General features: G+C 43.1%; 1 protein-coding gene across 1 annotated transcript in view; it reads left to right on the top strand.

The window, feature by feature from the left end:
* The first annotated feature begins 4,116 nt into the window (after positions 1–4,116).
* The window catches only part of LOC116304279 (uncharacterized), a 34,470-nt gene continuing 11,389 nt past the window's right edge, over positions 4,117–27,197 (top strand). Inside the window, exons 1-2 of the mRNA XM_089035722.1 lie at positions 4,117–4,365; positions 4,490–4,679. Coding sequence (XP_088891848.1) covers positions 4,117–4,365; positions 4,490–4,679 — 439 coding nt within the window. The remainder of the gene's footprint in view (positions 4,366–4,489; positions 4,680–27,197) is intronic.

Consider the following 27,197-nt stretch of genomic DNA (forward strand, 5'->3'; position numbering starts at 1 on the left):
AATTTTAAACTAAATAATAATAATTCTAAATTTTAAACAAAGTACCACAGGGTACCCGAGTCTGGAAAAGTTGCAATATGCAATATAAATTAAAATTACCGCAATATACAAATTGTTTGGGGTTATAAACTGTTGTTCCAGTGTTTTGCAAACAATATGTTGAAAACCCACGAACATTTAACGCTAAAACGGCTTTTCTTAGAAATTCCCGCCACAGGGTACCCGAGCCAGATATTCATTTTTCCTGTAGTTTTTATTCTTTATTTTTCTTTCCTTCTATATGCAAAGTTGAACAAAAAGTGTTTGACTGAATTTGAGAGTGTTTTCAAAGTTTTGCACTCTTAAGACTTTGAATGGAAGGGTAAGCTCCAGAAAGGCCTAAGGCAACATTTTACTAACACTCCTCACTTTATTGAACAAATGCCATGGTGCTAGCGATCATCGTTTTACATCACGATGGTAAATGATCATAACCTCTTTGACCTGTTCCTTGTCTGTCTGTAGTTTTCCCAACTACACCCAAAAAAAATGCTGTACAAGCTACAATACTTGTAATGGGGATTACTATCTGGCTGGTTGCCTTCCCACTACACTCTATTACCGTCCTCCTCACTGTCTGTGAGTTCTGGCTGTGGTGAGTTGACGAAGCTGACATCTTTGCATGCTCCACAAGCAGCCGAGCAGTCCAAGCCAATTTTTAGGCAGAAACATCAGCGTACTGCAGCGTATGATCTCCAGCAGTGACAATGCATGGGCAGCAGACAGGTTGGTGCGTTTCCACCCTTCATGATCATCTCCCATCCCCATTCTTGTGGAGGTAGATTAGTTCCTTTCCATTGCTGCACCTGATGACATACTCTTAGGCTGTGAAAGCACGCAGCAGCATAAGTTGGTGGAAGGCTTTCTGGCTGGACACAAATATTGTCAGTAGCAACCTTCAGACAATAACGGTAGTATCGCAAAGAGTCAAGTGATTAGAGAGGTGGTAACACAACAAAGAAGCGCATGCGCAAATACATAAGTGTGCATACGAGTGCATACGCATAGTCCCAATGTAGACTTTATATTATTGATGTTCCACACCCTGCGTTTCTTTGATCTTTGCTTATGCTCGGGGATAAAGAAAAGATTACTCGCATTCATCTGTCCATGGGAAATCAGTAGCACAAGCAGGTCAGTATCGTCACCAACAAGAACAGTGGTATGAGTCCGTGCTTCTTGTACGGCGGTCTGGACAATGAGGAGGTCAGCGTCACCAGGAGCTTGAAGAACAGTGCAATTGGCAAACTTCAGCTTCTATGCGAGGAGATTAATAAATCTGTGCCTGTTTTCTTGGTCGTCCTCAGGGAAATGAGCATACCAGAGTCGATTACCACGAATGGCGCACTGGTAGGAGCTCGCTGTTGGTGTGCACACCCCTTGGTTGATGGACCTTGATAGGCATCGAAAACAATCGTGGCATTTCCATACCACCCTTGTATGTAATGAACCCACATTGCACAAACAGCATCATTCGTCACCCCATGCAGCCATATGACGCGATGAATAAGTGCGCCTGCATCCACAATATAGTGCAGATCTCCTACAGGGCATAGCGTCTGTTTGCTTTCCGTTTGAGCCCATATGGCATCAACTAACACAGAGTTATTGGCTTACCTTGTAAGAAGAGAGCTGTCAAACAAGGCGCTGGGATAGCTTGACATCTAGTACTTGAACAGGGTCTTAGGATCCTGGTATTGGCCACTGGTGGCCAGAATGTTTAACCTCTGGAAGAGAAGTTGCGAGTCTATTCGTACATATCCCTTGCTGAGTGGGACAGTTGTTGTGGAGGCAAGAGTTAGTGCTTGATGCTTCTTCTGGAAAGAAAACTTGTCAACTTTCTTTCCACGCATAACCTGGATGATATTCTCTCCTGCCTCTTTAGCCTTGTCACAGGTGACATTCTCTTCGGCCACTACTCCAGACGCTGTTTCATATCAGGCATTTCTTGCTTGGCCGAGAGGTCCAGTAAAATTCGCTTTTTTTTTTTTTTTTTACATTTCCAAACATAAAACACTATTTTCTAACTTTTTCAAATGAAAATGACCCTGAAGCCCACAAAAACTATTAAAAAAACATGAATTTGCTGTTTTTGGGATACCTGTGGTACACAAAATATCCTTTAGCCTCTAAAATAACAAATAATTGCAACAAACACCACGTTTTCTTGTTTTATTGTGATGACGTCACTTAAACAAAGCCAACTAGGTATGCCAAAAACCTAAAATAGCATATATCCAGTTGATTATCGCTTTTGCATGGCGTGGGTACCCTGTGGTAAAACCAATAAATTTTCAAATCTAATTTTTACCATGTTCCACCAAGCAAATTTTATGGAATTTTCAGTATGTTGTTTATATAGCTACTCTTAACACTAGAACAGTGAAAAACATTTTGTTGCAATTAGTTTGATCTTCCCCTATAAAATCTCATAGATTGACTGGACTATAAGTGTTTTCGGCAATCGCATTGGAATTTGGCCAGTCTCCTTTTGCCGATTGTCGGTAATCCACTCTTCTATGTTGCTGGAAAAGAATTAAATGCAAATCACAAGTTCTCGATATATCATGAATTTGAATAAGAACGAAGAATTCTTTGAACTCGTTAGGGAAGGCGACAGGAAGCCAAATATGCAGACCTCGACTCCGCTATATAGTCACTTGTATCCGTATGCGACGAGTAAAACAAGTCAAAATACTTGACTATGTCTCAACTAGCCACGGAAGGGAAAACAAATATTCACGACCGAATACATAATATGAAAATATTACTATATTTAATGTCTGAAATATTTTCCCTTGAATTTTAAATATTTTTGAATTGTTGCTTTCTTTGTTCTAGGCAGAACAGGGCGCAGAAATAAAATGTCGTTATACTTTAATGTTGTGTTGTAGATTTCAAAGTTCGGTTGAAAATAGTGCTTTCCGCTTCATCATTGAAGCTGCAAATGAAAAAAGTTGCTAATTTTTTGGTATTGGAGGTATATCGACATAGAAGAGTGGATTACGGACAATCGGCAAAAGGAGATTGGCCAAATTCCAATGCGATTGCCGAGAACACTGATGGACTAACCTTTGTTTTTAAAAATATTATTACTACGAATCTACACTGAACTGTGGAATGACAACAAACTGACACGGGGAAATAACTTATGATTGTTTATAAGCAAAGATGGACTCTTTAGAAGGCGTTTCTGTAAGATTTCGTTGGTCTTAAAAATGAAGTGACGAACACAATCAGACAATCTTGTACTAAAATATGTAAATTAGACCGAAAAACGCTCAACTTTCACTGCTGTTTAAGAGCTTGGATTTAGGTAGGTTACAAAGCTTTTTACAGTTTTTATTGCTTGTATCCTTAACTTTTCTCCCCACAGTTTCAAATCTCAGTCAGGTGCCACTTTTGAAAACTTGAATTTTACACTTATCTAGTCGCGCTTACTCTGTCGAGAAATGGAAAGATACTCATTTTTCTCGACCAAGTTTTAGGTGAAAGTATAAAGGTCATACAAAATCCTTTTCAGAAATAAAAGGTGAAAGTTTTGTTAGTTTTGGTTTTGATTCGTTAAAGTCATTGATTATCAAAGTCACAAAACGGCCCTTTCGGCAACAAATCGAAAAAGTATCAAAATTCATGGAAAAAATATTGTTTTTAAGAATTCGAAACACAGGGTTGTAATAGGTTTACGAAGGGGAACTCACACACTCAGTATCAAGAAGATCGATTTTTCCACCCGAAAGTCGATGGGTGGTTTTTAGAGAGACAGCCTCTTAACAATGTCGAAAATATTTTTGGGGGAGGGGGGTACCTTTGTATTAGTAAGAAATATACAGTACAGCCAAACCTACTGGTATGGGGAGCCACGGGCATTAACCCTCCATCCTACCTTGGGTGTGGGTTAATATACCACTAACAAGGCAGGCGTCATGGCTTTGTCATTCCACTCTTTTTAACTGCTCATCAATGAAAACTTAACTTCCTCGTAATCTTAGGTCGCGACTTTCTACATAGGGACCTGTATAAACGATGTTGCAATAAATAATGAAAATAGAGTGTCTCAGCTTCTAACATCAGACAATGCAGGCCTCTGATGATCGGCATTTTCTACATTCTTTCTCCAGAACGATTTATAACAGTTCGGGGAAATATTTGTCATGCTATTTTGTGAATTCATCAATAGAATCAACTGCAGAGGTTGTTGCAGAAACCGCAGCAGAGACAGCAGCAGAGACTGCAGCTGAGACCGTGGCGGAAACTGCAGCTGAGACGGCGGCGGAAGCAGCTGCCGAAACGGCAGTGGAAGAAGCAGTGCAGACAGCTGCAGAGGTCAGTATAATAAAGAATTCAACATAAGAATGCTAGTTAAGGGAAGAGAGTGTTCTCAAGGTGCAGTAATACGAGCAACAAAATCGTACAACTCGTCTTATACAAGTTTCTTATATTTCCCCAGGAAAGCATCACGAGTGGTATAATATCGAAGGTAGTGAAGATAGGAGCATTGGTAACTCTTGGTCTTGGAGTTGCCTCCATTGTTGATCTAATCAAGGCCGCCACAGGATCAGGCATAAAGAAATGCCCCCTCGACCCTGATACAAAGAAAAAGCTCGAAGCAACTCAGGATGCACTTCCTGAAATGATAAGTAACTACACGATTTCTTATTATTCTTGTTTTGATTGGTGGAATCTTAAATCCATTGTGGAGGTCACGTGATATTCCTCCTAAACTTGATTTTATTTAGTATAGTCTGAATGTTTACACTAATCAAAGATATTAAGATTAGCTGTCTACAAATATCAAGCAGAAGGTGGCAGGAGTGAAAAAATCGATTTTCTGTATTTTTTTGCACATCAATAGTCCCTAATGAGATAAGAAACCTGGCATAGTTTGTTTCCTCAAATTAAATTTTCTTTTTGAAAAAATCGAGGATTATCGCTCCCTTGATCATCGCGTTTTCAGTATATGCCATAATTCAGATGTGCTTGGAAATTTGTCCTATACATGCCAAGATGTTGTTTTCAAGCATATATCAGAATTGGCTTGGGGTCGTTTTTAAATTCTAAATTAATTCAAATAAATGAGGACTGGCTTCTAGGCTTTATAATAAACCATAAGTTGGGTAGCACCACGTTATATTACAGTAATCATATAATATATATAGATATACTGAGATCACTCAGTTCCGTTAATTAAGCTTTTCACTTTTTTACTTTTATTAATAACTGTACACTTAATTCATGTACACTAAGCTGCCAGGACTTCATATTTTTTAAGCAATAGAAACAATAAACTGTTTAATTGTCGTTTACGTAATAGGCTGATTGTACATCAAGTACCATTCCCCTAGCTCAGAGCACGCCGGCAAGATTTTTATGCAAAACAGAAACAGCCGCGACACCCGGAGGGAGCCTTTATGTCCCACAAATAAGTCAAGAACTCACCCAAGATATAGCTGATGGTAGTAGCAGCTCGTCATTAAGTCTGTTGAATATGTATCTTCACTACAGGAGCATACGTCCTGTTCTGTATACCCTCCGAACACCTTGGGAGGAAACCAGTAAGCAATTTCAGTTGTTGCCGAAGAAATGGCTCCTAGGCAGCCAGATCATCTTTGGCGCGAACTGTCAAGTAAACCTATTTTCTCTACGCACAATGATAAGGAAGCAGATGGTATTGACGAAATTCTTAAGAAAGAACTTTCAAATTGTTATAACAACAAGTCCAGATGTCGATGGGTGAAGTCAAACAACTGAAGGACAATTTAAAGGCAGCAAAGCGAAACCTAAAGAACGATTATAAGGTAACATCAACAACGACAGAAGTTCATATCCATCAGTATAAATAATAATGATGGCTTTTTCTTCCCTACACAGGTGCATGTTTCATGTTCCTGACCACTGTAGAACCTACTCTTTAAGTGATCCCAAGGACACTGACTATCAATCTCGTTGTGGTCATGAGCACAAAGTAATGTGAGCAGTGTGTGAGCTACTTGTCACTACCATACAAAGAATTGAAGATGCAGTTGAAAGTTTACATCGTCCCGATACGGGAGAGGTTCATTTTATTACTAAAAGCTCGAAGCAAAGTATTTTCTCGTACAAAACCCATCTATTGCGCTCTGTATATCAAGATAAAGCAAGACAAGACAACATATCGTGTCTAGATGAAGTTTCTGTATTATTAGTTCAAGACTGGGCAATGAAATGTTTACCTAGGAAATTCAGGGAGAGCCAATTCGATTGGTTCGCAAAATGTGGCATCTCTTGGCACGTTACTGTAGCCATTCGAAGAAACGCCAATGGAGATGTTCAAATGCTGACATTCATAAATGTTTTTACAAAATGTAACTAAGATAACTGTGCAGTACTGGCAGCCATGTCTGATGTGGTGCAACAACTCAAAGTTATCATGCCCCAATTGCGCAAAATTTATTAATGGCAGGACAATGCTGGTTGATACCATTGTGGTGCTACCATAATTGGCGCAATGATGGTAGGCAAGCTTCATGGAGGGCAGATTGAGCACATGGACTTCGCAGACCCTCAAGGAGGCAAAGGTGCCTGCGACAGGAAGGCGGCTACTATAAAGTTGCACATAAAGATATATCTCAACGAGGGGCACAACATTGACAACGCGGAAGAAATGAAAACTGCCATTCTTTCCTCTGGGGGCGTACATGGTGTTCGAGTGACAGTATCTGAACCACCAGAGAAGGGTTCCTGGCCTCGAAATATTATAATAGAGAGAGTAAGCCATATATCCAATTTTAACTTCACAAAGGAAGGGATGCGTGTTTGGAAAGCATATCAAATTGGTCCAGGGAAACTACTTCAATAGAAGAAATGGGATGTTTTCAAGGCAAAACTGCCCACCATCACAAGTAGTAATAGCGAATCAAAAACGAATGATGCAGTCTTTCAAGCAATCATTTCTAGAAAATCTGTTCACCATAAGAGCAACAGTGCTAAAGGTGCAGGTGTGGCATCAGCATCAAGTGCGTCAAACGAATTTTCAGATGGCCTGTTTCCTTGTCCTGAAGAGGGATGTGTGAAATCGTATCAGCGCTGGTCAGCTCTCCAGCATCACCTTGAATCTGGGAAACATGAGAGAGTCCTTGAACACGAAACTCTAATGGACAAAGCAGCACATGGGTACTCTGAGCGACTACAGCAGCAATCTGGGGCAATGCCTAAAGTCAGTGGTTTACAAGTAAAAGAGAAGAACTACAACGAACGTCAGCTCTCAAGTCATGTCAATCAAGTAAAAAACGATCCACATTGAAGCAAAAAGCCTACTTGATAAAAATGTTTCAGCTCGGGGATAGAGATATAAGGCCGATCCATCCGCAGTTGCAAAGGCTATGATTCAATCAAAAGATGACGAGGAAAACCGCTTGTTCAGCAGCAACGAGTTCCTGACTGCTCAACAAATAAAAAGCTTTTCACGAACGACATCAAAAAAAAAAAAGATGAAATGCAGAAGTCACTGGCAACAATCAGGTTCATAATAATGATGATGACGATGATGATGATGATGACTGTGATGATGGCGACCATGATGATGATGTTGACAATGACGAGATGGATGTGGGTAAAGAAGGACTCAATGCAGAACAAGAGTACGAACTCCAAGAACTCAGAGACAAAATCATTCAAGAAATAGGGATATAGCATCCAATAGTATATGATTCACACAATATCTGTGAGCTATTGTCGACCAAAAAGATTGACATCTTTAGTATCAAAAGGTTGCAAACAATCTGTTTACATTTTGAAATAGACACTTCAGAAATAACAGCAAAGAGAAAACAGCCCTACATCAGCAAACTCCAGGCATTAGGCAAAAATTGTTCTTGACAGCAATAAGGTAAATATTTTAAGTCCCTTAAAACGAGGGACATAGATTGGTTGCTAACATGAACATCTAACATGAGCATCTTTTAAAGTCGCCCAAAACGAAGCAAAAATTGGAAATATCAAAGGATTTGGTCATGAAAGTCAAGAAACAACGGAAATTGAAATTAAAAACCAAAGTAAAGTAAAGAAAAAACTATCCAATCCAGCGAGAATTGCATGTAATATATACTCATCTATCCGGAATATATATTATTTACAAATATAAACGACCTCAGTCACGCAATCTCTGACTAAGTGACCCGATTGATAAGAAAAAACTTTTTATTTATATTTTTCGTTAGTCCTTAAGATGCAGTAAAACATGCGCACTGCTATACTGATTAAATTTTTTTCTATAGTACTGTAGAAAAATCCAACTGTACTGTACTTAAATCCAACTTTTTATTTGGAGATACTTGATTTCGAGTAAAGGTTCCGAGTTCTTATTAACATGAAATTATGACGTCACATACGGAATTTAGACAAACTTTGAGCAATTATAAAAGCTTTCGTAAAAAGACCCCAAACTAATTCTAATATATGCTTGAGAACAACATCTTGGCATGTTTAGAAAAAAATTCCAAGCAAATCTGAATTATGGCGCATACTGAAAACACGTATTTTGCTAGGGACCTAATTTCAGATATTCTTAAAGAAAGAAAAGAAGCTGCTTTCGAGTCGCCTTAAATACAATGTAAATTCAACTTTTCGAACTTTGTTTGCCGTAGAATTGCTGTAAAAGAGCAAATGTTTTGATAAATAGCTTCAATTATTATTTTTAGATGGTTTTTATAGAACATTGGAGCGAAGTTTTGATGTTTATAATTCCGAGCAATTTTGCATAAAATTGCGGGTCATGATCAAGGGAGGGATAATCCTTGATTTTCTCGAAAAGAACTTATTTTGAGGAAATAAACTATACCAGGTTTCATATCTCACTAGGGACTATTGATGTGCAAAAAATAAAGAAAATCGATTTTTTCACTCATGCCATATTTTTTCGTTTTTGCTCGATTTTTAGAGGCAGTCTCTCTTAAAGAGGAATTGTCCAGAAGGTGCAAGCTATCTAAAATAACTAAAGAGTTAATCTAGTTAGACAGCTATACATTTAATATTTACATATAAATATTACAGTCGGTACGGTTGAGGTATAAAGGAGATTGATATAAATATAGTAAGAGGAGAAAAATAGAAAAGAGAAAAATATCAAATGTATCAAACTAAACAAATTGAATTGCAAACGTACTACATGCTAATATTAAGTGTATATATATATAAAAAAGCATCTTCCTTAGGTATACATATAGATACAATATACCATAGTTAAATTATGAATATACATTCCTCTATACATATACATGTATATCACTTATTGATTTTCTAAGTAAATAACAAAAAGATATTAAATAACTATATAATGCTATATATAATTATTGTATAGTGAACACATGATATTAGGTTTATAGCAAGGAGAAAAAAATTAACAACTCAATTCTACATGAGAATTTATTCATTATTTAGAGTTCTAATGAAGATTTACTTGCTAAATTGTTTTGTAGAGTCATCAATGAAATTCCAAATTTTAGCACATATGAATTTGATGTTCATTAAGCCATAATTTGTCCTGGTCTTAGGAAGCACGAAAGTCAATTTAGATGCCAATCTTGTGCTGGTAAAAAAAAGTTATTAAAAATTGAGGGTAGGTTGCCAGCACGATATCATACATGAATATTGCAGTATACAAATAACATAGATCAACTAGTTTCAATATGCGAAGACTAGCAAAAAGGGGATCAGTGTGTTCAAGTTAATGTGAGAAAATAATAATTCTAATAGCTTTCTTTTGCAAAATTATCGAAGGAGTTAGAGCTGATTTGTAGGTGTGTCCCCAGAAAATTATACCAAAAGTCAAATATGGATAGATCAGAGAATAATACAATGAAGTTAGAATTTCCAGGTTGACATAATGCCTCAATTTAGAAATCATCCCAACACTGCGTTTGATTTTACTTGAGATGTACGAGATGTGGGCCTTCCCATTAATATTACTGTCTAGCATAACCCCTAGATGCTTAAGTTCATTTTCTTGTTTTAGGGGAATATTGTTAATACTAATAGAAATATCATGGAGCTTTTACTGGGGCATGGAAAATAATAAAATTTGACTTATCAATATTTAATGACAATTTGTTTGCACGCAAAGCCATGAGTAAATACTCTCAAGTTCTTCATTCATCATAGCTTCTAATTCACTCAAGCTTTTATGAGAGTGAAATAGGTTAATAGTGGCTTCTACCAAATCCCTCTAGCCAAAGAGTCTATGAAGTACTGCGGCGTTGCTACCCCCTTCAAAGGTGTACGTGTCTACAAACGATCCGCAATGGGTATGCCTGGGTCAGCAACAGCCCTAAAGGAACTGTGATGTGCCGTGCACTTGACCCCCTCTGGCACGAGGGATCCGTGGTGAAGATCGTTGATGACTTGTGTTGCGGGGGAAACACCCCTCAAGAACTGCTCCTCAACTGGAGAAAGCTTTTACATGCTCTACATAGATGTGAGCTGCGTCACTCAGCATCTAAAACAGTTATCAATCCAAAGGAAACAACCATACTTGGTTGGATATGGAGTTCTGGTACCTTAAAAGCCAGCCCCCACCGAGTCAACACACTAACTTCGTATCCTGCCCCAAACATAGTTGGTCAGATGCGGTCCTTCATTGGTGCATACAAAGTCCTGTCTCGCGTCATACCTCAGTGCTCCACACGTCTTGCCACACTCGACGATGTCATCGCTGGGCGCCAATCACAAGAAACAATCTCTTGGACCGATGAGCTTACAAGTTCTTTCCAGAAAGCCCAACACGCCCTACAGTCAACCCACTGAATCACCCTACCAAAGCCAAGTGACCAGCTCTGGATCGTGACAGATGGAGCCGTTAGGAACCCCGGAATTGGTGCTACCCTGTACATTACTCGTCAAAACAAACCGCATCTGTCTGGATTCTTCAGTGCCAAACTCCGTGGTTTAAAAAGCTTTGTAGTGGTGAATTCTCAGCTATTCCTCGTGTGTCTACATTCCTCTCAGTCGTAAGCCGTTACCAAGCTTCAGTTCGACATGTTGCTGGCTCAGCCATCCTTCCTTCTGACTTTGCTAGTCGCAACGCCCCTTCATGCGAGAATGAGTCCTTCAGATCTGTACCTTTGTTAACGACACCAGTGAGTCGTCCGAATGAATTCAATCAACGATGTCATCGAAGGCAGAGTCCGGTTACCATTCACAATCCGCTCTACATGGTTATCCATGCAGACCGAATGCCCTGATATGCGACGTACTCATGCTCATCTTATGAAAGGTACCCGACCATCAAAGAAACTCAACAATATCAAAGATGTTAAACGTTACCGCAACGTTGCAGCAGACGGTCTACTCGTCGTCAAGCGGAACGAGCCCTTAGCACCAACCAGAGAACGCATCGTCTTGCCATGGCAGGCTATAGATGGGTTACTAACTGCACTCCATATCCAACTTAACCATCCCACGTGTCACCAGCTCAAGATGGTCGCAAAACGCTATCTGTTCGCTTTGGATATGGGTAAAGCTTTTGAGCGTTAGTAATTTAGTAACTAAGCTTTCAATTTCCTCTTCAACTTTCTGTATATCTACAGGACATATAGTAAAGGTTTCTTTGTACATTATCTGTAAGAAAATCAAGTGCTGATTTATTAGATCGAGGAATAGATTAGGCAAGGCTTGAACCAACTTTACTGATAAACATGTTAAAAATCGTTAGCAATATCTTTAACATCAGTTAATTCAATGTTATTTTCTGTGATGAATTTAGAGGGAAGGTGAATGTGGTTTTTAGGAGATCCCACAATTTCCCTTATACCTTTCCAAATCTTCCTTATGCTAGATTTAGAGTTCTCAAATTGTTATAGTATTTGGTTTTACTAATCTTAATGATGCGATTAATTCGGTTTCTATAGAATTTAAACTTGTCTTAGTAATAGCTGGATTTACTTTTCATGAATTTTCAATAAAGATTATTTGTTATCCTAATGGAAGTTCTGATAGCAGCAGTAAGGGGGACACGCGGAGGGCGTACCGGGAGCACCGGGTATTACCCGGGCCAAGTACTATCCGTGGGCCGCGGGAATAACCCGTGTCCCGTTATATGTTACACGGTGATTTCCTTACTGCTGCTGTGTTAACATATTTGTTTTATATACGATGCATGAATGTAAAGAGTTTGCTTATGACTTTTGTGTAAAGTGCTTGAAACCCAAGTTTGTACCTACTAAGCCAAATAAGTACATTTGTTGTGGTAAGAAAATGCAAATAGAAGATGACACGTCAGCACAGTGTTACGAGTGTGGTAAGAATATTCGTAATGCCGTGCCAAATGCTACCAAAGAGCAGTATTACGCCAATGGAGGTCGTAAGAAGACCCCATACAAGAGAATAAAATACTTTAGGGACTGGATGAGTCATATCCAAGGTTTACACTCGGTATATTTAGACAACGAAGTAAAGAAGAAAATCATAGACCACTTAGAAGAGCCAACCCCACAAAGTCTACGGAAGACGTTGAAAAAATTAAAGGTAGGGAAATATTACAAGGCTATTCCCTATCTTTTGTCTGAAATTACCGGTAAGTCTATTCCTGAGGTTTCTGATATGACAAGAGCCGAGTGGATGTTTTGTCGGCTGAATAAGGATATTCCTTATTACCCTGACGTAATCTACGAAATATTCCATGAAATCGACCCCAACCACCCCCTCTTGGGATGGATTCCCAGGCGATGATTTTACACAAGTTTTTTCACATCTGTGTAATATTTTGTGAAAACGATGCAGGCTGCGTAATATTTTGTGAAAGCGCCTTAGGCTGTGTAATATTTTGTGAAAGCGCCGCAGGCTGTGTAATATTTTTTGAAACTAATCTGCATATGAACCAGACAGCTGGCGTTCGATATGCAAATGAAATCCTATCTCGCTCTTTTCAAAGCAAATATTTACTGAGCAAGCTTTCTTTGAAGCTCCTCTTTCGCTTCTTGGTAGATCTTTTTGCGAGATTCCTCGGAAAGATCTTTTACGACTGTTTTTTTATTCCTTATGTCCGACTTTAATTTCTCGTATTTGTCTTCTTCGGCCAGAATAAGCGAGAATTCTACATCGTCTATCTTACTGTCACGCAAAGCCTTTGAGACATGATCGGTAATTGTATTTACTTTAGCCCTTGACAGAGCTATTGTCGTGTCGTGTTTTGATATTTTGCTTGACAACTGTTTCATAATGCCCGTAGCAACAGCCGAAATAATACCACAGGCTGCCCCAAGGCCGGCCAAAGGAACTCCAACAATTATTCCCGGTCCAGTAAGCGAAGTAGCAACGCCGGAGCCTGTTAACACAACGGATATGGATCCTGAAGTTATCGCAATCTTATGTAGCGTACGCCGGGCTGTGACGTATTTCTTCCTAACTTTTTCGTAGTGTTTTGCTTGTCCTTCCAAGTAAGCCAGGATTAAATTTGCTTTGTTAAGTCTGAAATTCTCTGCGTTTAGTTCGTTAGGACCCTCCTTGGGTAGATCAGGATAAAGTGGAGGTGCTGATGGTATAACATCCATTATATATACTAATGTACGACGCTTTTGGAAATGACATCGAGGAGCAGCCACATCGCGATAATCGGGACTACTGGAATTGGAGGGCCTTTAGGAAGATGTTTCCGCATGCAGACTCTAGTAAGTTCGAAAGAAGACCCGATGGGATTTACTTCAACGGTGAAAGAGCGTACAGCAATGCGAACTTGGAGCCAAAGGCGGCCGCCAAGCCACCAAAACCCGTGCATAAAGACAGGCTACCTAATTTTCCAATGAATCTATTAATAACCAACCAGGATTACCCATTTTACGATGCTAAAGGTGGCGTAAACAACTTTGATAAGATAGTGACGCATTTAAAGATTCCAGTGGGTAAGCAAACCTTTGACGTAGTAATGAGGGATATCTTTAAGGATCTTAACCTTACGCACACTTCAGGAAAAGAAGCCCACGAATGGTTAAAGGGGCCTAACTTTAAGTACTGGCCACAGCAGTTAAACTTTGCCGTCTGGGCGGCTACGAAGGGCTGCGGGGTTGCCGCGGATATGTTCGACATTGCCTTTCTAAGGTTCCACGTTGCCTTTACTATGCGGCGTATATTGAAGGAGCTTAGCGTACCATTACCGGGGGAAAAGCCATTCGATAGAATGAATAACCACTACGATTCCGCTGCCCTAGAAAGGCTAATGAATGAGTTTAAGCCGCAGCAAAGAGACTTTCGTTATCGGGAGGGCGCCACGCATGGCTTGGGCATTATCTATGCTTGGCATGTTGACGGCGTGCGTCCGGCAGACATGTATCATCAAAAATATCCGGGGGTCCTAAAGTTTTACGACTTGGGTGGTCGCAAGAATGACGTTACGCTGATCGATAGGATTGAGACAATTTACCCCAGTCCTTGGGATCCCTTTGTATTATTAAAAGGAAAAGGCCTAAGAAACCTAGCCAGGATCAACCGCAGCATTGAAGCATTCGCCTACTGCACCCTGGGAGCGCAGGTAAATACCCGCAGCCCCATTGTTGGTTCCCAAGGTGCTTCGCGGGAAACGCAACAAGAGTTCCTAACCCTGTGTGAGTCCGCAATAATAGAAAATGACATATCCAAGTCAGTTCAAAGGTATCAACTTGCGGTGCAGCAATCTAAAGTGCGGCTAGATTATGCCTTGAGTCCTGGTTGTTGGTTAATGCCAAGTAACTTGGTTATTAACACCAATTCCGTTGTGGGTTACAACAACAAGCTGCAGCGAGCAACCAAAGACATGAAGTTTGGGGTGAATGACGTGAACTCTGACATGACCAAGGGCATTCCTCACTTCGTAGAGAAGCCAAAAAAGTCACACGAAACGAAGCCGCCCGTAGTTAAGGAGCGAAAGAAGGTCCATGTTATGCCCACGATATCTGAGGAATATGACCATAACTTACTAAAGGCTGGTTTGGCTACCGCAAGCATTGGTCTGAGCTATTATATATGGCGATGAACAACCCCTACGTAGCTGGAGTAGATTGTGTCTATACGACTTACACAGGCGAGAAAAAATACACCCAGGCATCTTGGGTTGATGTCGCGGGCATGTCCGTGAATCGGAACTACTCTGGGAAGAAGCTGATAATATGCAGTATTTCTTTGGGAGCCGTTAGTAATGCGAACGTAGGATTTCGTTTCTGCGACGACAATGGAGTATTGCAGCCCATGCGCGCGAAGACGAACAACAGAGAGCCTTCGCATTTCTCAGTAGAACCGCCAACGAATAGCACCGAAAATCTCTCGGTTTGGACTTTTAACATGGTTGCTGATTGCCATGGGAAAGTAAAGCTGCAAATACGTGTAGATGACACGGCGTCGGCTACGGTAAACAGCATAGAAGATCAGAGGGATCGACCTTATAATCACGCTACCATTAGCACTCTTACGGTGGTTAGTCTTTAGAAGGTAACTTTGATCCTTGAAATATATGAATCCACATGCGAAGGAAGATTGGTTCCTTCATTATTTGGAGGAGGAAATCTATACGAAGGACAAATGGTTTGACACCGGTCTTTGGGTAAAGGTTGGGGGCCTAGGATTAATCATGTGCACTATTAGCATTTCGACGGGGTATTCGTGTAATGCCGGGTTTAGGATCATTGATGAGGCAAACCGCCCATTACTACCTTACAGAAAAAAAGATAGCAATAGGCATCCGGTTCACTTTTCTTCGGAGCCCAACCCGGCAAGCGCAGAAGAATTAACACCGGTAACGTTTCACATGATAGTTAACTGCCAATATGCGAAGCTTCAGATTCGCCCCAGTGATGCTGGCAGCGGGGATCCCAGTCGGTATGCCAGTCGCATCCAAATAAATGCTGCTCCGACCATCACCCCAACTGATGCCACTTGGAATCATAAGCCCATTAGCACCATGAGTGTGCTGCCGCTAGTTCCGCATTACCAAGGCGGCGCGAATACTATCTTTACTTATCCCCAGTCAAGGATGCCTCGGAGGTCTGACGACGATAAGCCACCAGTAATACATAAGGATAAGATCAACCCCGCATCTTCTTCAGGAGTACCACCCCAATAGCGACAACCAAGATCCAAATGTTATTCCCCACGAACTTTAACAGTTCTCCGCCGGCCCTAAGTGCCAGACCAAGAACACTACCAAGCAGCCCAGGCAAGCCGGCTGCTATCTTTTCTCCAAGTCCGTTAGTCCCTTACCTAACTTGCTTACGCCCGCGCCTGTAGCCTTAAGAGCGCTTAGAATCACGCCTACTACGCTTGAAATAGCAACCGCAAATGCCAGAGGAACGCCATACTTCACCAGAGCTCTTTTTACCTTTTCCTTGGTGGTAAGTCCCCGTTCCCTCTCCGCGGTGGCAAGTTTCGTCCTTGCCTCTTCAAGTTTTTCCAGCGTGGTTTCCAATTCCCTTTCTGCAGCTGCCCGCTCTTCTTCGGGGCGTGTTTGGTCGCCTATTATTTCCCGCTGCACATTGACATGATGTTCTAAGTCTTCGACGGCACCACTTAATTGCCGAATTTGCTCGTCTTTGAGGGCAATTTGATTTCGCAGTTGTATGCCTTCCTGTTCGGCTTCCGCAAAGGCATTGTCGGATTTTGCAAGTGTTTCATCCAGCCCCTTTGCTACTTCCACGGCATTCTTGAAGGACTGCAGCGTCGTAGCCTGCCTTGCTTTAGCGTCGTTAAGTTCTTCTTGGACTGCATCATATCTTTCAATTATTTCATCCCTTTCCCTTTTCGTAGTTTGTAGGTCGTCAATTAGTTGTTGCCTTTCTCCTCCGCGGTCATTCTGTATGTATTTGATTTTGTCCACGAGCCTTTCTATTTCCACGTCTTTTTCCCTTCGAAGGGAGTTTATAGCCGCGAGATGTCCCTGTTCCAGGTCTTCGATCTCCTGGTTAGACCTTTCTAATGCCCTACTATAGACCTCGGCTTCATCCCTTGCCTTCTGAAGTTCCCTGTTTTTGTAGTCTTCTGTCATTCCGCCTGCTTCGGGCGGCAGTCGCGCAAAGGCGGCAAACAGACTTTGTCTGCCGGCGTCAATTTGCTCCTCGGACATTTGCTCCTGTATTGCTAAGTTGGGTTCCCCAATTGCCTGCCTTAAAGTTGGGGGGATCTTGGGGTCGGTAAGGAACCTTCCTTTTTCATCTCTAATCACGTAGACTTTAGAGCCGCTTCTTGTGAGTCTGCCCAGGATTAATTCCTTTCCCCATTCATTGTCTTCATCAAATAACAGTTGTGCTTTCTTAGGATCCCAATCGGGTAATAGTTCCACCAACCTATCAAAGTCGTCCGACTACTCTTTTCCCATGGATTCATCCATCTGCTCCTGGACTTTACTAAGCCATTGAGCATCTGAAGCCTTAGGGATCGGCCCCATTTCCAAATCCGCCATGTATGACGGGAACTTCTTACCTGGATTCCTACGCCCATACTCTTTCTTGAGAGCGCGCACGCCACCGCGGAAATTGCTACAAAACTTGTCAAGCATCCTCCTAAGGAAGCCCTTCTCCTCCGCTGCATTTTTAAGGATTAACGCCTCGTATTCGTCGCCGTCGATGTCGACTTGGCCTTCTTCGGTAAGGGGGTCAAAATCCGTTCCTTCTACTTCCATTATATATGATAAGCTCAAAGTTAAACCCCAACGTATTACCTAAGCAGGTTGGCGGACCAAAGGCAGAACGCACCTTTCACCGGGTTACCTTTACCCCCAGCAGCGCAAAGCCAGGAGAAACCCTGTATGTAGGCGTGCCCCGTCTAACGGATAACCTAGTATTGGTTCCTGGCACCTTGGCTCTAAGGTTTGACCTAACAATACAGCCAAGCACGAAAATAGAAACTTACGCAGTAAATGACCTAGGCCGTAACATAGTCTCTAAGATGAGGGTCAAGTTCGCCGGGGAGACCCTCTTGGACTTAAATAGGTACGATCTGTATACCACGTACAAAGATTTGTGGTTGACGGCCTTCGACCGCGCGCAAAGGATAGAACAAGGAATTGGTAGTGTCATTCTTCGTAAGGTCCGCAGCGATACTAAGACGCAGCCCACGGACTCCAGCGGAGCAACGGCAGTAGCAGACGCAAAGCGAATAAAGACGGCTTATGGTATTAAGTATGTCATACCACTGGACTTTGAAGTAATCACAAACCATGGTGCGTACTACCCCAGGCAGTTAAGTGAACTACAATTTGAAGTAACCTTAGCAGACACTACTAATATCCTAGAGATGGACGCATCTGGGACAGCACTTACCGGAAGTATTCATCCCTATTCTGTTACCAACTTAGAGCTGCAGTACGAAACGGTGTACAGCGAAGAGTTGGCACGCAGCGCCGGCATGGAATATAGCTCCGGAAAGGCATTCCTATACGACCACGTGGTCATGTACAAGACGTTCAGCTTCCTGGATAAGACGGACGAGGTTATCAACCAAAGCATTAACCTCCCCCGAAGAAGTCTCACGGGGTTAATGCTGGTGTTTGCCAAACCCTACGAGGCTGGTAAGCGCAACTCCGAAGCCTTTCACAACCCCAACATTACTAACGTGGGGGTAAACATAAACGGGGTCCCAAAGAAGGTCTACTCCCAGGGGATAAAGCCTGCAGACGTGTACAGGGAGGCAATGCGTAAGTTTGGCGACCAAATTAGCCCTGAGGAATTCTTTAAGGATAAGTACGCTCTGTGGATTGACATGCGCACCATCAACGATGAATCTATGCACGGTCAGGGTCTGCGGCTGGTCAACACCCAGGACGGCATCACTTTGGAGATCAAACGCACAAAGAATGCCTCCGCGGGCGACGGCGATAAGATAAACTGCTACGTCTTTGTCGTGTCTGACGCGCAGTTGAGCGTAGAAATGAACCAATTGAAAAGCGTGGCTTATTAGTTAAAATATTTACATGATATACGATGTTACGCGTATTCGAACACGACGATACCAAGCTGCAATGCATTACGCAAGGCGACAAACTGTACTTCAAAGCGAAGGAAGTGGCGTCTGCGTTAGGTTATGAACGTCCAAAAGATGCTATCAAAGTCCACGTCAACGATAAATATAAGAAGAAACTTAGCGAACTTAGAGTAGAGGCGAATCGCCTCCCCCTCTATTCACAGCCTAATTCCCTGTACGTAAACGAATCTGGGTTGTATCAGTTAATATTTAGTTCCAAGATGCCGTCCGCAGAGGTATTTCAAGATTGGGTGTTAGAAGAAGTCTTACCCGCCCTTAGAAAGACTGGTAAATATGAGTTACATAAACGATTCAATGGCGCAAATAAGTTGGTATTCAAGATAGAAAGCGAATTCGATCTACATAAGAAAGTCGTCAATTACATCCGCAGGTTTTACCCCCAAATGCTCGTGACACCCGGCCTAGGCGAACTGCAGGATAGCGACGGTAAGCGCATAAAGTGTTGGCAGAAGGGTTACCAAAGAGGTCAACCCGACCTTCTTATCTTGAATGCACACGTACGCTATCGTGGTTTCTGTTTGGAGCTGAAGACGCCGAAAGGCAACGGGGTACTATCAGCGGATCAATACTCTTTATTGCAGCAGTATGAAGAGAATGGCTATAAGGTGTTGATAAGCAACGACTACGACGTTGCCTGCCGCGCTATTGCAGACTACGCACAGGGCATACGTATCCCCTGCAGGTATTGCTGCAAGCGCTTCCGCACCACACAAACGCTGGATACGCATTTAAGGATATTTCATAGGATATATGGTCGTTCAAACGCATTGGAAGGAACTTACGGAAGGCAAAGCATATGAGATAAAAAATTACGTCGTCTTTGAGGATTTAAATCGCATGCGATTACTTTTAAAGGACGACGAGGGCAAGGAATATTCCTTATGGGCGCCTGATCGCGTGCGCTACGTAGTGCAAGGCGAAGAATTTACCCACCTGCGTTTGCATGGTAAGCAGAACGGCAGATGGGTGTTTGACATGGAAAGGAGAGTCATTCAGTCTCCTCTTTGTACGTAACTTCGTTCCTCAGTTATCTAGACGATGTTTAGCGCGCGGCACCAATGGTCAGTAAATACGTCGCCTAAGTAGGAGCGACGGCAGGCGTACCTTTCTTCAGAAAGGAGGGTGACTTTTTTTTGGGTTGGTCGGCACGCTCTTTAAGGGGCGGATCAACGTGCTCTTCGATGACTTGTACGATGCAATCTCCCGATATCTCACAAGTAATGCAGTCCATATATTCAAGGGCGCTTGAAAAGGGGGTCAGATAATTATTAAGGTTTTATTAAATGGCCCGGAAACCCTTTCAGGGGAGGGTAGATAATTATTAAGGTTTTATTAAATGGGCCGGAAACCCTTAAAGAAGGGGAGCCTATATTATTTATTAACGGGTTATTATTGAGATATCGTGATATCATTATTCACCTTTTATCCAATGATACCTCCAACCTAATGGGTACGCGGGGATTATTATTAAATTATTATTATATTACCTTAATATTGTCCCAATAACCCCCGAATAAAAGATGAATATCGTAATAAGAATGGCCTAATAATAACCCGTCAATAGATAATAATAATAAATAAATAATGAGGCCTCCCTAAAAAGGTTTCCCACCCATTTAATAAAACCTTAATAATTATCTACCCTCCCTTAAGAGGGTTTTCGGACCATTTAATAAAAAGTTAATAATTATCGATCCCCTTCTTTGAGGAAAATCTGATAATCATCTTTGAGGTCTTACTCCTTTATGGCTTCATCGTGCCATTCCTTAACGCGTTCCATGTGCTCTTTGAAAGTAATGGGATCCGTTTGCGCATATAAGCACTGCCATATGTGTTGTCCGTCCCTTTTGCAGCCGCATTGTTCGCAGTCAGCTTCCCAATATTCCCTATCTTCCCAGGGCACGCCTTCCACGCGGTCAAACAAAGCAAAGTGTGCGTCTATCTTCTTCTTTCGGCGTACCAGCTCTACGATGGTTTCCTCCGGACAACGACGCGCCGCTATGTCGCCGTGGTGTTCACATGCTACCCCTTCTAATTCATATCTATCCGAGCAACGCAGACGATGCCAAGTTTCGTCTTTGTCCTCCTCACAACGATTACATATCTTCTTTAAACACACCTTATTATCCACGTGATACCTGAGCATCTGCTTACTACTAAATAAACGATCGCAGGCATCGCAGCGTTTTTCGAGGCGTTTCATGCAGACCTTCTTTTCGATGTGATACCTAAGCATCTGTTTACTACTGAACTCCTTGTAACATCGTTCGCACTGCATATATATAATAAATATTTAATAAGAATCACAAAGGGTATTTCATAAAGTCCACGACGGACTCCTTGGCTCACTTTACCATAGTTATCAAAGCGCCAAACCGTTCTGCGCGCTTCAGACCGCACATTTCGTCGTATAACTCCTTTACGCGTTTATTCAGCCGGTCTATCTCCTCCCTTTGCATTTCTATCGTGTCAGTTTTGTCTTCCAGCCTGTTAACTATCATTTTGACTGCATCCGTGGGGTCCATATATATCAGGAAACATTGTTTCCTTCTAGTGGAAATCCCCGTGATTTCCTAAAATATATGAACCCAGATCACATGCCTTGTAACGCTCTGATAGTAGGACCCACCGGCTGCGGAAAACCCCAGTTCGTAGTAGAGCAGCTATTAGGACCCTTTAGATACCGTTTTGACTATATCGTGCTACTTTGCCCCACCTACGTGAATAACCGCACCTGGACGGGCATAAGAGTAAAAGATGACGACTTCTTCGTAGATATCTTAGACCCTAACGAGTTATCCAGCCACCTTAAGTTTTGGCACAAACAATTCCCTAAAGATACGCAAACCCTCCTCATACTGGATGACATTGCCTGTGGAGACGACGTAAAAAGACGCACGTCGGAGCTCGTTAAACTCGCCTTTAGCATCATACATGACAATATTAGCGTTTGGTTGCTCTCACAGCAGCTTACCAGTGTCTCCAAGCCTTTTAGGGAAAACATAGGATCTCTCGTAGTATTTTATACTCCGAGCAAGTCTGATCTGGAAACCATCTTAAGCGACTACGGCGGCGAGATATCCAAGGAACAGTTACACGAATACATGCGGCATCTAAAGACGCACCAACATTCCAAAATGATCTATTCTTTGAGGTTTCCGTATTTAGTAAAGATCTGCGATCTTTAACTCCTAATGTATATGGAGATTGAGCAGTTGATAGATGAAGTCCCCACACAGCTAGACGAAAGTAACCTCAAGGAACAACTCAACATCCTTGTGTCTTCTGGGAAGTGCAAAGAAATGATAGGCAAGGAACTTACCCATGAGCAGGTCAATAAGCTGTCAGAGGAGGAGGTTAAGAAGTTCCATAAGAGGTACGAGGCTGCCCTTGCAAGTAAGACCACGGACGCCGTAGCAGACTCCGCTATCCGACTTGCCACTAAATTGCTTGGACTTGCGCTGCCCATAGACGACGTGGAGCAACTACGGAAGGACATAAGAGATGACTATGTCATCGCTCAAGAACTTAAGATAACCTGTGGGTGGTTGTCTTTGAAGTGCGGTAAGTTAATGGCGGTCGCCTCTGCGGCACTTCACGTAGCTCAGCACGTCGACTTGAAGGAACTTACGACGTCCTGGAAGGACTTTAAGAAGAACAGAGAAGTCGAAAAGGTCTTCCAGGCGGCACTTGCCGAGGAACCTAATCAAGTACCTAGTTAAGTCATCCTCAGGAATTACCCAGGTCACCATAAGTACCTAGTCAAGTCATCCCTAAGTACTTGCTCAGGTCATTCTTAAGTACTTATCAAGTCCCTCAAGTCCTTAGTATAAATGAGTGAAGCTGAATCAAAGGCGGAGGAACCCGAGCAAAAGATCACCAAGGCTAAGTCTCCAGGCAGAGTTGCTGCCGGAAAGAAGCTCGCAGAGATGAACAGGAAGAACAAAGCCAAAAAAGAAGAAAAGGTGGAGGACGAAGGCGAATCCTTTATTAATCCTGGGTACGTAATTGGCGCATTAGGAGTTGCTATAGCAGCAGGCAGCCTCTACTTACAATGGCGGGCTACGAAGCCAAAAGTAGAACCCGTGCATGTGACGCAGGAGCCCCAAAGCAAAATACCCGTAATGGAATAGCAAGGTCATTCCCATGCGGAATAACCTTCTCGCTCTGTAATATAATGTCAACCGCGTTATTGAAAACTGTTGAAGACGGGGTCGGTGCCCCTTAGAATGAGAAAGCCTCAGTTCAAGAATTACTACCAGCCTTCTAAGAAACAAAGACAATGAGCTGGTCTTCGTAGGAGTTGCAGGGCTGGCCGTAGGCGTGGCTTTGGCGTATTTTGCTTGACGCGAAGCATGAGCGTCTAAGATATAATGATCGTCTTTTTGGAAAGCGACGAAAATAACTTTACCACTTATTTAAATCCCCCCATCAAAGCCTGTAAGGTTCGGTTGGTTAGTTGCTCTTTGTACAATTCTTGGTATAATTAAATTAATGGCATGGTCACCGTGCATAAGGGGTCTAACAATTACCAAGGCGTAATGCTACCCGATGGACATTACACACCAATCACCCTTGCTAAGGAGCTCGCCAAGCGCGGTTATACGCTCACCACAGGATTGGCGCACGAAATGACCTTCAAACATAATCTTCCTAACAATTTCTCGGTAACCCTAGGAAAATACGACGCATTGGGATCTTTACTAGGTGTCTCGGGCAAGACGATTACCAACACAGCAGTTCCCGTGAAATGGAAAGTTGCATCCTCTTACGAAGTCTATTGCGACTTGGTTCATAGCTACAGCAATGGAAAAAAGTCTTCTCTTATGTCCAAGTTCCTGCCCAAAGGTAATCCATTTGACCTGGTAGAATACACTCCCATTTCTTTGTGCTATGACTTGTCTAATTTGGTAGAAAGCATAAACATCACCATCAAAGTGGACGGAGAGACGGTGGAGTTCAACGGACGCAAGATCAATCTCGCCTTGGAATTCATATAATGGGTCGAACTGAGGACAAACTCAAAAGGATTTACTACGGACCTGAAGGCTATTGGAGAGGAGCGTCAGCTATCAAGAAACTCGCGACCGCGGCTAAGGTATCAGAAGAAACGGCTAAGAACTGGCTAAGAAAACAAACACTCTGGCAGGTTTATCTTCCCGTGCCTAAGTACATTCCCAGGCCCAGCTTTACCGTAAATGCCCCCAATAAAGTTCATCAGGCGGATTTGCTTTTCTTGTCGCACGATAAGGTGAGAAGAAAGACCTATAAATACGCTTTGACCGTAGTTGATATCGCAAGCAGATACAAGGACGCCGAACCCATAACCAGTAAGGATTCTGGGGAAGTCGCAGAAGCCCTAGGTAGGATTTATAAGCGCGTTTTGAAATGGCCCAAGCTGCTGCAAGTGGATGCGGGGACAGAGTTCATGGGCGTGGTTACCAAGACCCTGAAAGACCACGACACTAAGATTAGGAGAGCCGAAGCAGAGTACCACAGGGGTCAGAGCATCGTCGAAAGATTCAATAAGACCCTGGCCGAGCGTCTCTTTGGATACCAGTATTGGAAAGAGCTGAAAGATTCCTCCAAACGCAACAGGGAATGGACTCAGAGGCTCCCCCAGGTCGTCGCGGCTTTAAACAACGAGGCGGCCAGGGCTACGGGAATGAAACCCAAGGATGCCATAAAAAAGAAACACGTGGGACACAAGTCCTACGTCAGAAGTTTGAGGGCGGTCGCACTGAAAGAAAAAAAGCTCCCCCGCAACATAGTGGTCAGATACCTCTATCAGCCGGGGGAACTCGAAGGTGGCAGTAAGAGAGCCACGGATCCTAACTAGTCCCTGGAAACGTATGAGATTTCGAAGTCCGTCACCAAGGAAGGGCAGCCCGTGTTGTATTACCTAAATGGCCCAAGTCGTGGATTCGTCAAGGAATAGCTGCTCATAGTCCCCAAAGACTCAGAGTAGTGCTGCTCCACGCGCCCGACTACACTCTAGGCATGTCAGCCTTACGTTGCCTCTACAATGCCCGCGTTTATTATTTATACGATCCACGGAGAACTGCTGATCGTCATTTGGGTCAAACCTCCATAGTAGCGGTATGTTACACTTGGCACACCTTGCCCCTTTCTTATAGACGTCGTCCACACATAGGTCGAACGTCATATTATTTTCTTCGTCGTGTCGCTTGTAGCGAAGGAGTTTCTTAGCAATGTTCTCTTTGGCTACGTCTTCGGGGGTGCGGTCATAACGCAGTTGCGGACCCCAAGCTCTTTTTAACTGTTTGGCATATTCTACACGGCTTACGGCGGTGTAGATTAGGTTGCTCCAACACAGCCGCTGGTCTATGATCCATAAGGTTTCCTTTATGGTAAGCCCTTGCGCGCTGTGGACTGTCATGCAATAGCCCAAGCGCCAGTCTGGATGGGAGGTTATTTTTTCCACTTTTTCTGTGGGTACCCAGGCTTTATCGTGCGTTACTGCGTTCTGCAGTTGGATGTCGGTACCGGGCACACAAACGTCTTTCCTCTGCATGCGGGTGTCGTGGGGTTTGTAACAGACGGGTACCAAATGCCCCGGGAAGCGTTCTTGGTGCACTCTGAATAGATCCTTTTGTATTCGGGATTGTGCTGCGCGCTTGTTACTCAATACCAAATCACCCGGATGCCATGCAAGTAGAAAGTCGTCGTAAGACTTTGCCCTTACACGTTTGCGGAGAGTCTTGCATTGCTCGGCGTCACCGAGCCCCCTCAGTTACGCTTTTAGCTTGCGTACTTCATCCTTGCTGCGGTAGTCGGTGTTAATTTCTTCGCAGTAACCACCTTTGGTGGTTAGTTCTTTTAACCATTCGTGGGGCATCTCTCCGGCTATTGGAGGAGGCTGGCATGGATCTCCGGCGAATATTTCCTGACATTTCCCACGGAGAAATTCCACGAACTCTTTGAGGATTTCTAAGGGCACAGTACAAATTTCATCCCAAAGTATCACCGGAGGAATGTCGTGTATTGCTTCCGGTACCAATTTTTGGCCATTCCAACGGAAGAAGATGTGGTACGTTTGAGCGTCGTGGCCCATTTCGCAGAGTTCCCTTTCCAAGCGGTGCGTTGGCGTTAGCACCTTTATCTTGGGAAACAACTCCAACACGCGCGTCGTCTTACCGCTGCCGCCCGTACCGTACAGGTAAGAGAAGCGTTGGTAAGATATTGGGTCATTTACGCTGGGTAGTGGATCCTCCGTCGGCGTCGCCGCGCCCCTCGTATGACTGCCGTGGTATTCCACACGAGCGCGCCAAGCTTTGATCTCTTCGTCTTTGACGCGCCATTGACCACTTTCTGCGAGTTCATCGGCAGTGTAGAACTCTTTCATGCGCTCTAACACGCTAGGTTTCACATACAGGGAGTCGGTAGCTACCCGTGGTACGTCTTCTTTGTCGAACCGTAGGAGCATTGCAAGTAGGTTAATGTGCGCGTAGGCAAGCATGCTGGCACGTAGGTGGTAATACTGCGGTCTGTAATCCTGGTAGTAGCATAGAGCATTCCATTTCTTTTCTCCCTCACCTTCTACAAAGTAGTCCCACTTTTCCACAGATACCATCGTTCCCTGCTCGTGCGCACGCTTAACGAGGAAGCTCAGCTCGCCTTCGTTCGTTATCAGACGACGTTGCATGTGCTTCTCCCTCTCCCTTGCGCCCTGCGTGAACTTACCTATGACAACTCTAGCAGTAGGGTTGTGTTCTGGTAGCCATTTAGTAAAGGATGAGTGACATAGGATAGCCTCATGCGCCGTGTATGTGAGTATCTCATTCTCCTCCAGGAACTTCAGCAGCGGTATCGGTATCCATTCCTTTTCCTGCAGGTGCTTACCATACCACGCGTAAATTATTGGGTGTAAGCCCTTTGCTAGTTTCCACGTAGTTAGCCTAACGAACCCCGTAGCTCGGGCGTCGTAATGACCGTCTAACGAAACGCGGAAGAATTGGCTGTCTGGATGCCCATAACTCTCATAATACTTCTTACAATCTCCTAAGCCTTTGAAAGATGCTGGGTAACAATGTTTCATATCCAGCAACACGTACTCATCTTCGTCATACTCCATGTTCCACAAACCTCCATGACCATGCTCTACGCAGGCCTTGGCTATGTCTGCGAACTCCTTAGGAGTGGGTTTCCAACCATTCCTTTTCTTT

Source organism: Actinia tenebrosa, unplaced genomic scaffold (genome assembly GCF_029948245.1).
Source record: "Actinia tenebrosa isolate PJP-AT-01 unplaced genomic scaffold, QUT_ActTen_1.0 PGA_scaffold3__52_contigs__length_22856419, whole genome shotgun sequence".
NCBI classification, from domain to species: Eukaryota; Metazoa; Cnidaria; class Anthozoa; order Actiniaria; family Actiniidae; genus Actinia; species Actinia tenebrosa.